General features: G+C 42.0%; 1 protein-coding gene across 2 annotated transcripts; it reads left to right on the forward strand.

The window, feature by feature from the left end:
- The first annotated feature begins 3,489 nt into the window (after positions 1–3,489).
- On the forward strand, positions 3,490–8,848 carry LOC109885440 (uncharacterized). 2 transcript variants are annotated; one of them, XM_031823976.1, is made up of 6 exons: positions 3,863–4,209; positions 4,804–4,899; positions 5,002–5,300; positions 5,555–5,781; positions 6,377–6,493; positions 8,070–8,848. In XM_031823976.1, the coding sequence occupies exons 1-6, from the start codon at positions 4,143–4,145 to the stop codon at positions 8,170–8,172; spliced, it is 909 nt and encodes a 302-aa protein (XP_031679836.1). In that variant the 5' UTR covers positions 3,863–4,142; the 3' UTR covers positions 8,173–8,848. The 2 variants fall into 2 exon arrangements, with proteins under 2 accessions (XP_020332870.2, XP_031679836.1); XM_020477281.2 differs by lacking the exon at positions 6,377–6,493 and having other exon boundaries at positions 3,490–4,209.
- Positions 8,849–10,874: the final 2,026 nt, after the last annotated feature.

Here is a 10,874-nt window from a genome sequence, read left to right on the forward strand (position 1 = left end):
TGGTAGGAAGCTTGGCCCCAGTGATGTACTGGGCCGTATGCACTACCCTCTGTAGTGCCTTGCGGTCAGAGACCAAGCAGTTGCCATAACAGGCGGTGATGCAACCAATCGATGGTGCAGCTGTAGAACTTTTTGAGGATCTGAGAACCCCTGCCAAATCTTTTCAGTCTCCCAAGGGGGAATAGGTGTTGTCGTTCCCTCTTCATGACTGTCTTATTGTGTTTGGACTATGATTGTCCGGACCTCTGGCAGTCTCTATGGGGGTGCCACAGGGTCCAATTCTCAGGCCGACTCTCTTCTCTGTATGCATCAATGATGTCGCTTTTGTTGCTGGTGATTCTCTGATCCACCTCTACGCAGACGACACCATTCTGTATACTTCTGGCCCTTCTTTGGACACTGTGTTAACTAACCTCCAGACGAGCTTCAATGCCATACAAATCTCCTTCCGTGGCCTCCAACTGCTCTTAAATGCAAGTAAAACTAACTGCATGCTATTCAACCGATCTCTGCCCACACCTGCCCGCCCGTCCAGCATCACTACTCTGGACGGTTCTGACTTAGAATATGTGGACAACTACAAATACCTAGGTGTCTGGTTAGACTGTAAACTCTCCTTCCAGACTCACATTAAGTATCTCCAATCCAAAATTAAATCTAGAATTGGCTTCCTATATTGAAACAAAGCATCCTTCACTCATGCTGCCAAACATACCCTCGTAAAACGGACTATCCTACCGATCCTCCACTTCGGCGATGTCATTTACAAAATTTAATTAAATAAATTCCTTCCAGTTCTCTGCTGCCAATGACTGTAACGAACTGCAAAAATCACTGAAGCTGGAGACTCATATCTCCCTCACTAACTTTAAGCACCAGCTGTCAGAGCAGCTCACAGATCACTACACCTGTACATAGCCCATCTGTAAATAGCCCATCCAACTTCCTCATCCCCATACTGTATTTATTTATTTGTTCCTTTGCACCCCCAGTATCTCTACTTGTACATTCATCTTCTGCACATCTATCACTCCAGTGTTTAATTGCTATAATGTAGTTACTTTGCCACTATAGCCTATTTATTGCCTTACATCCCTTATTTTACCTCATTTGCACACACTATATATATAGACTTTTTCTACTGTATTATTGACTGTATGTTTGTTTATTCCATGTGTAACTCTGTGTGTTGTTGTATGTGTCGAACTGCTTTGCTTTATCTTGGCCAGGTCACAGTTGTAAATGAGAACTTGTTCTCAACTAGCCTACCTGGTTAAATAAAGGTCAAATTAAAAATTTTAAAGTTTGTTTGTGATGTGGACACCAAGGAACTTGAAGCCCTCAACCTGCTCCACTACAGCCCCATTGATGAGAATGGGGGGGGGGGGGGTGCTCAGTCCTTCTTTTTCTGTAGTCCACAATCATCTCCTTTGTCTTGATCACGTTGAGGGAGGGGTTGTTATCCTGGCATCACACTCCAGGTCTCTGACCCCCTTCCTGTCTCATCGTTGTCGGTGATCAGGCCTACCACTGTTGTGTCGTCGGCAAACATAATGATGGAGTTGGAGTCATGCTTGGCCATGCAGTCATGGGTGAATGGGGAGTACAGGAGGGGACTGAGCATACACCCATGAGGGGCCCCTGTGTTGAGGATCAGCGTGGCAGAAATACAGTCTCAAATATTTTGCTATCTTTTTTAAGAGAAAAGGGGCTGGCAGGCAGGATTTAGTTCCCCCCTCTCTGGCCCCCTTACAAATAAAGATTGCAGTTTTGAAACTGCAGTAAAAGTGCAGTAACTGCAGTCGACTGTGGTATTTTGGACGCAGTAATTGCAGAACAAATGCAGTGTACTGCAGTTCAACTGCAGTTATACTGCACTCTAACTGCAGTTCCACTGCAAAATTACTGCAGTATAAAAACATTGTTGTTTTGGACGCAGTATTTGCTGCATACTGCTGTTATACTGCACTCTAATTAAGCAATAAGGCATGAGGGGGTGTGCTATATGGACAATATACCATGGCTAAGGGCTGTTCCTTTGCACGACGCAACGCGGAGTGCCTAGACACAGCCCTTAGCCGTGGTATATTGCAGAGGTGGGACCAAGTCATTATTTTACAAGTATGTCTCAAGTCTTAGCACTCAAGTCCCAAGTCAAGTCCCAAGTCAAGACAGGCAAGTCCGAGTCAAGTCTCAAGTCCTAAACTTTCAGTTTCGAGTCCTAAACAAGTTATAATGTGCTCTTCACCAAATGTAACACCATTTCATATTTTTAACAAGAGTAATAGTTAGTATTTTACATTTACGCAAATCTTGAATGGTTTAAAAATGTATATATTTATTACTTTCCAAATAAACGTGCATGTGTAGCCATGAGAAAGTCCCCCCCCCCCTCTCCCCGTAGCGATCGACTATCGAGGATCGCTATGGGTCGCAATCGGGTGATGTAGGCTTGTACACAATCGCCCAACCTTAACACACACACACACTGTACACACATACACTCTCTCTCTGTGTGGTTACAGTAGGCTAACGTATGTCAATGGTTTTAGGAACAGCAGTAACATCAGGCAGGCTTTAGTCTACCAACAGCCTGGCCAGCTTAGCTCAATCTTGGGTGCAATGATCACGTTCCCGCACTGACTGACTGTGTGGAGGCTCATTGATTTAACTTTACGTTAGCCTACATGCTACACCAGTAAAGTTATATATAGCTGTCGGCTATATGAACCACGACTTACCGTTCTTTGTGCTGCTTCAAATGTCGAACAAAGTTGGAAATTGTTGCCTCTGTCTGCAATTTTCTTCCCGCATGTTTTGCAAGTTACAATCCGTTTTTTGATGGCTACAGCGGAGTCTTTATATCCGAAAATAATAATTTGGGGTATCATCTTTCCAAGGGCTCCGTCTGAATTCACCCGCCGATGTTTCTCTGTACTGCCACGCTCAACTGTTCCTCAGTTGGCACAATTTGATTGGCTGCTGTCCGATACAAACTGTAATCTGTTAAATGAAGAGTTGATGCACTGCACACCTTTTTTAATAGCATAATTGTTTATATTTGGGCTTGGGGAGAGTATCAAGTCAGGTCGAGTCAAAAGGCTCAAGTCCAAGTTAAGTCACGAGTCATTGGTGTTAATGTCAAAGTCGAGTTGCAAATCATCATATTTGTGACTCGAGTCTGACTCGAGTCAAAGTCATGTGACTCCAGTCCACACCTCTGGTATATTGACCGTATATCACAAACCCCTGAGGTGCCTTATTGCTATTATAAACTGGATACCAACTTAATTAGAGCAGTAGAAATACTTATTTTTTCATAACCGTGTTATACAGTCTGATATACCACGGCTGTCAGCCAATCAGCATTCAGGGCTCGAACCACCCAGTTTATACTGCACTCTTACTGCAATCTTTTTTCGTAAGAGGCCAGTACAGTAGGTGGCGGTAATGCTTCATAACGTTGGATGCCAACCTCCAATAAACCCCACAGAAGAAGATTTTTTAAATTCATAGCAATGACTATTATCATAATACATTTGTTGTCATTTGTTTTCTGCTTGGCAGCTGCATGTTATTAAAATAAAGTGCATCAATGGTCGCCCACAACAGAACTGGTCAAATGTTTGCAAAGTCTATGTCTTTTTACTATAAAGTAGCTAGCTAACTATCCCCCAGCCAAAAATGTCAGGTATGTCAGACTTCAACCACTTCACAAATTGCTAGGTAAGTCCTATTTCACAACAGTACATGTGTCGGCCTACTGTATTTAAGCAGTTATTATTTTTTGGTATTTCAACACAGCGCAATTCAAGATCCCATTCGCCAATTAAAATGCACGCGCCTGTTTCAACATTGACCAATCAGGTTGATGGGTAATGAACCATGACCGCGCGCTAAGTTCTTGCGGCAGTATTTTGTCATACATTCGCGGGAGAACAGCTTTGCCAGCAACTATTTAAATGTATGGCATTTATTTGAGGTACTTGGCAGGCGGTAGCTGCGTGTTATTAGTACAACCTTTACAGTTTGTTGGCTGCACACTACTAGACAGTTTCCTAGCTAGCTAGACAGCTAACGTTAACAACATAACTGGCAAACTATTTGCAAGAGGTCTGTCGTTTTGATCCAAAGTATCTAATATGGCAACCATATGTCACTCAAGACGTGCCCTGATGGAAATCCCAGCTCCACAGCCGAAAATTGCAGGTACGTCTGACTTCAACAACTTCATAAAGTAGGTAACGTAAGCTGGCTAGCCAGCTACATTTCCCTCCACTGCAGCATCATAACAGCTGTCCTTGGTAAAGTAAGCGCGCGCCAGGAACAAATGTGGCTAAATAGCGGTAACCTTATTTTCTAAATATGTTGAATCATAACAATGAAGTCAGCCAGCAAGATCCAATAAAACACTGAGTCTGAACAATCAAATTGTTTCAATTTGCTAATAATGGAAATAAGTCCGTTTTAACTTGTGTGGGCAACAAGCTAGTTAGCCAGCTTTGAGTTAGCAATTGCATTGACACAACATGGTACCTATTGTTAGCCTTTGCTAACAACTTTACCTAGTTATAACTAGCTGATATTGGACATTTAGCTAAGTAATAAAGAATGTGGGTGAGCTGTTTGTAGCTTAATTCAGCAAGCCATGACCATTATTTTTGTTTTATGCAAGTACCAAAACATTGCATCTGCCTTCCTTTCTAGGTAAGCTAGAATAATATTGTAACTGGGTTAACTTTGATCCTGTAACGTTAGTAGACACATGCACTCTAAAGTTATGCCGAATGTTGTTTTTTGCAGCTCGAATGAGAAGGTCCTACCTGGAGGTTCTAAGTTCACGCATAGCTCCATTCTCAACCACTTCTAGAGGCAGAAACCTGACCAGCAATTCAAAACGTGGGTATTCATGTTAGTAAGCAAATTAAATGGATCATGTCATTCAGTTTCTAGTCTTATATTAGTTGGCCTGTGACCAATACGGTGGTGTATGTTTTGCAGTGGACCCAGCCATATACAGACCAGGGAGTAGTCGGAGTGAGGCCCAAAGTGAGAGAATGGAAGACGACCAGACACCCCTGTCCAACCAGCAGCTTGTGCAGCTCATAAGATCTTTCATCCTAGTAGAACAGGGGCAGAGGCAGGAGCCCAGAGCCCTCACTACAGACCTGAAGCCGTTACAGGAGGACTTGCACCTGAAAAAGACCAATGTCTACAGATCTATACCCTACTCACGCCTGGGGTCCAATCGAGACGCACACTGTTACAGAAAGGCATATCCACACCTAGTGGTGTTTAAAGTGAGTATCAACATTTTTGTTTTATGCTCTTTAACTTGCCCTTATGTGACTGTAACTCGGGTAATTGACCTGAAGTTGAATCTCCTTGCAGTAAATAATGTCTTAAGATTTACACTAACTTTATTCAAGCTGATTGTGTGACTTAAGTGCTTCTAAGATGGTTTAATAGCTAGACATTCTGGGTTGTCATGGTGATTGGTACTACCTCCATCACCTGCGGTGTGTTTTAACGAACCTTGTCTTTTTTCTCCTAGGTTTCCTGCCAGGAGTGGGGCCAGCTGCTGCTGCAGAACGAGGAGTGGGAGTCTGCTCTGGAGCACGCCCTAGTGGCGTGGAGGTACACCAGTGAGCTGCCACAGTGGGACACCAGCAGCCACAATTTTGTGAGGGAACAGTGTTACAGCATGCTGGCAGCCCACTGCATCACAGCTCTACAGCACTACTGCCCAGACCCCAGCAAAGCCATAGAGCTGCACAGGAGGTAAGAGTCCTCCTTTCTTTGGAACCTTTTCACAGGTCATGCTTGAATTGTTAACACTGTATTGAGTTTAAACTGGTGTTTCTGTTGACTGAGAATTGGCATCGTTTGGATGGTAAAAATGCATAAAACCAGATAAATAAATAAAAATTGAAACGTAAATATGCTCTATAAAGTCACTTTGGCTATGCATGGAGGTTGGTTCTGGTTGTTCTTTAATTGTATATCTCTAGTCTCAGTCTTGACCTCTTGCTATAGCAAACTTGCAATACTGTTACTGGTACTGGCTCACAAAGTGAGTGACAGACGAGGCTCAAGGTTCCAGTGCGACCATTTTACTTGCATATGCCCCTAAATATTCTGCTGTGTGGCCTGGAATTCTAATTTAGGAGCACCAGTGCACCTAGAAACATTATGGATTCTAGCTTTATTACCTTGTGTAAATAAGTTGTGTAAAAACACAGACCGGGCAAATGGATTATGGTCATGTAGTTAATTACCACGTTTTCTGCGCTGAACTATGTAAAACATTGGCCTGTTGGAAATTACAACCTCCTACTACATCGTCCAGCCTGTGCTTGATCTGATTTTTCTCTAGAGACAGTGTACATTGGCATCAGTCTGGCAAATTGAAATATGTTTGGACATTTGACCGGCACAACTTTTTCCTAATGGAAACACCAGGAGTAAAAGACACCTACAGTGGCAAGAGAAAGTATGTGAACCCTTTGGAAATACCTGGATTTCTGCATAAATTGGTCATAAAATTTGATCTTCATCTCAGTCACAATAGACAAACACTCTGCTTAAACTAGTCCCACACAAACAATTATGTTTTCATGTCTGTGTTGAACACTGTGTAAACATTCACAGTGCAGGGTGGAAAAAGTATGTGAACCCTTGAATTTAATAACTGGTTGACCCTTTGGCAGCAATAACCTCAACCAAACGTTTTCTGTAGTTGAGGATGAGACCTGCACAACAGTCAGGAGGAATTTTAGACCATTCCTCTTTACAAAACTGTTTCAGTTCAGCAATATTCTTGGGATGTCTGGTGTGAACCGCTCTCTTGACGTCGTGGGTTGAGGTCAGGACTCTTGAGATGAGGCCACTCCAGAGGGTGTATTTTCTTCTGTTGAAGCCATTCTGTTGATTTACTTCTGTGTTTTGGGTCATTGTCCTGTTGCATCACCTAACTTCTGTTGAGCTTCAATTGGCAGACAGCCTAACATTCTCCTGCAAAATTTCTTGATAAACTTGGGAATGAATTTTCCCGTCGATAATAGCAAGCTGTCCAGTCCCTGAAGCAGCTAGGCAGTCAAACTATGGCGCTCCCTTCACCATACTTTACAGTTGGGATGAGGTTTTGATGTTGGTGTGCTTTTCCTTTTTTTTTCTCCACAGTGTTGTGTGTTCCCTTCCAAACAACTCAACTTTAGTTTCATCTGTCCACAGAATATTTTGCCAGTAGCGCTGTGGAACATCCAGGTACACTTTTGCAAACTTCAGACGTGCAGCAATGGGTTTTTTTTTGGACAGCGGTGGCTACTTCCGTGGTGTCCTCCTGTGAACACTATTCTTGTTTTACGTATTGTAGACTCATCAACAGATGAGATATTAGCAGAGGTTTCTGTAAGTCTAGCTGATTCTTCTTAACCTCACTGAGCATTCTGCGCTGTGCTCTTGCAGTCATAATTGCAGCACGCCCACTCCTAGGGAGAGTAGCAACAGTGCTGCACTTCAGTTATGGACCATTTTTGTTCCTGTGGACTGGTGAACATCAAGGCTTTTAGAGATACTTTTGTAACCCTTTCCAGCTTTATGCAAGTCAACAATTCTTAATCGTAGGTTTTCTGATCTCTTTTGTTTGAGGCATGGTTCACATCAGGCAATGCTTCTTGTGAATAGCAAAATCAAATTGTGTGTGTTTTTATAGGGCAAGGCAGCTCTAACAACATCTCCAATCGTCTCATTGATCGGACTCCAGGTTAAACAACTCTTGACAACAAGTTGCTTTTGGAGAAGTCATTAGCCTAGAGGTTCATACTTTTTCAAACCTACACTGTGAATGTTTAAATGTATTCAATATAGACAAATACAATGTGTGTATTGGTTTAAGCACACTATTGTTGTGACTTAGATGAAGATCAGATCAAATTTGATGACCAATTTTAATGCAGAAATCCAGGTAATTCCAAAGGGTTCATATACTTTTTCTTGCCAACTGTGAAGACAAGTCCATGGGAATATTGCTCCTTTCAACTCTTCTTTTCTATAACTCTTTCCTTCAGGTTTAAAATGGCACAGCTGCACAGTCGGTTGATCTCTCCTTGTATTCAGGAGCTGGAGAGAAGCCTCGGTGAAGCACAGGTTTGTTCCATGAACACCCACTGAAATGGCCAACCTGCTGAAATGGCCAACACTAAGATCAGCTGACAACCATCAGCATGGCTTCCAAGTCTATGGGGTTGCACTATTGAACAGCGTATATCAGTGGTTGCCATTCAATTATGTTTGGTATCCTTGCCTTGTGTTGCGCTATTCCACCTTGCCTTGTGTTGCGCTATTCCACCTTGCCTTGTGTTGCGCTATTCCCCCTTGCTTGTGTTGCGCTATTCCCCCTTGCCTTGCCTACAGTATTCCCCCTTGCCTTGCCTACAGTATTCCCTCAGAGTAAATACAAGAGTGCTTTGAAATTTGGTAAGCTGTTTTTTAAATATGAATTTAAGCTTTTTGTATTTAAGTTGTTTTGTAAAATGTGTTTATTGCCATTGAACTATTGAATGTTAAATGAATGAAATTATGAAATGGCCTTAAATGTGAAATGCTGTCATGGGGAAATTATGAACTGTCCTTTTCACCAAGATGTTTTATATGTGGGGGATGTTTTTGTGGATGTGTTAAATGCCACGATACATGAAACAGCTGCCTTATTTCAACTTGGCTGAATGCTACCTGTTTTGTAAATATTTGTCTAAAGTAACTGTTTTGCACTGTTTTCTTCATCCTGGAAACTTGACATTTTGATAAAATCGAATCTAATTTAATAAAATTCTACTTAGTTTTTCGACATTGACTTTCTGGTTTTGTCTCCTCTAAAACACATGACACTGATTTACCGTTTTGAGACTTTGGCGACCTGCTTTGTCACTGAATTAATTAGCTGGTTTTTCCCCTTGCATTTTGCCTAATTCAGAGGACAGAGGTTCAATGCAAGCATGTGAGGAGAATGGCATTTTCTTGTTTTGACTGTGACAGCTACATCTCATCAACATTAGCGATACGTCCTCGCAATAGAAGTGGGACAGCTACATGAATAGAACTGATGTGATTCTTCAGTCTGCATGTCACTGGGACATTATGTTCTAATTAACTTAATATATTTCCATCAGAATGTTCCTCCAATGTTTTCTGCTGAGCACTGCGGTAGTTGGTTGCCCTTTACTCAGTGACGGTGTCTGATTTTCCTTTTCCCTGAGCCACCACTGTGTGGAGCCCATGTTACATGATTTATCCTGAGCACCAACCTCTGTTTAAACCCAGCACAGTACACTGGCATTCAGAAATACCCAATGGTTAATGCTGAAAGAATGAGGAGAATGAAATCTAGCCTTGCCCGCTAATTTGTTTACACTCTTACATGAAAAGCTTCATCACCAGATGTGTGGCAGTACATCCAGTTCTAGCAGTAACATTCATTGCTTTTTGGAAGCGCAATCTGAAGGAAGATGACTCAATCCCGCAGCAGATGAAGCCTTGTGTTCACACTCTCAAACACTGATTAGTGTACCTCGCAGGACACAGGAGGGTGTTGCCATCTCTGCAGTGTGTTATCAGTGTCCTTGGCAACTGCTTAATTATCAGAACACTCATTTCCTCAGCGTCCATAATGGTGTCTGAAAATGTTCCTAGCTGTCCTAAATCCTTGTTTCCTCCAAGCTCTGGGGAGGAGCAGGAGTGCACCCTCATTTGCTTTGAGGAGTATATTGAGGTAAGGACGGAGGAAGCAAGGATTTGATGGCTTGTGTTTTCAGACATAACCCAAGTACTCTGCAGCATTGCTGCTATTTCACTTCTATGTATTCCTTCACAATTTAATTCCATTACAACCATCTCATAGCATATCTCTGTGGTAAAGTCTAGAGAGGAGCATTATTTAAACCAAGAAATACGTTTTTTTTTTTAAAGTCCAAATTCAGGTTTTAAGAAGTAAATAATGACATCGGAATGAGCATGGGGGGATTTTCTTTACGGATTCCTTAAATCAATTTGACAGGTAATCATGTGGAGATTGCTATTTATCCATTGTTAGCAGACTTGATCACAATACCCTCCTAACAGAACATTTCAGTTTAACTATAATTGGCGTTCCCAATGAGACAGCCATGCGCTGGTTGTATGGAGCTGGGATGGGGGGATAGAGAGAGCGCTCTTCAATGCACACTGGTGATACAGAAAAATGTACATTTCCTGTCTGGGAGTTTGATTCTAACTGGCCATCTACTGGAAAATGTAATCTTGTTACATTTGTTTACTCCTGTCAGTAAGTAAAATGGAACAATGAGTAGATTTTTTTCACATTCAACATTGACCTGTTTATGAACCATGTACAGTCCTGTACCAACCTTCCTTTTTGAGAACCATGGCTGACTTGCATTTGGATGAATTGTGAGGGCTGTTGTTGCTGTCTGAGTATCCAGCCCTCAGGGCCACCTGGGGAGAGAGAACAGGAGATGATCTGACAGCCGTGTTTCTGACTGGAAAGTAAGACGAAAGAATAACCTTGTTAAAAATCTCCAACTTGTAATTAATAACTTCTCGCATCTTTAATTCCTTCTATATTCATGAGCACCTGGCTTATTTGACCTGGGGAGCAAACAGAATTAGACTGCATGTTAAACATCAAAACTATTTTGGAATGTTTTGGAGCTTGACCATTGGGTTTAGAGCTCAGACCATTGCCTTCATGATATTTTGTTACGTTGTCTTATGTGGGTAAAAAAAAACAAGTTATTTTCATTAAAAAGTTAAGACATTCGATCATTACCTGCCCATGCAGTTCTTATCAGAAACAGAAACGGGTCCCTGTTGAGTAA

Source organism: Oncorhynchus kisutch, linkage group LG5 (genome assembly GCF_002021735.2).
Source record: "Oncorhynchus kisutch isolate 150728-3 linkage group LG5, Okis_V2, whole genome shotgun sequence".
In the NCBI taxonomy this organism is placed as follows: Eukaryota; Metazoa; Chordata; class Actinopteri; order Salmoniformes; family Salmonidae; genus Oncorhynchus; species Oncorhynchus kisutch.

What these genes read in the sequence shown, in the direction of transcription:
- LOC109885440 (XM_031823976.1), top strand. Translation starts at nt 4,143, where the DNA reads ATGGCAACCATATGTCACTCAAGACGTGCCCTGATGGAAATCCCAGCT. An exon ending in TCCACAGCCGAAAATTGCAG is followed by an intron (nt 4,210 to 4,803) that starts GTACGTCTGACT and finishes TGTTTTTTGCAG; the next exon opens with CTCGAATGAGAAGGTCCTAC. An exon ending in CACACCTAGTGGTGTTTAAA is followed by an intron (nt 5,301 to 5,554) that starts GTGAGTATCAAC and finishes TTTTTCTCCTAG; the next exon opens with GTTTCCTGCCAGGAGTGGGG.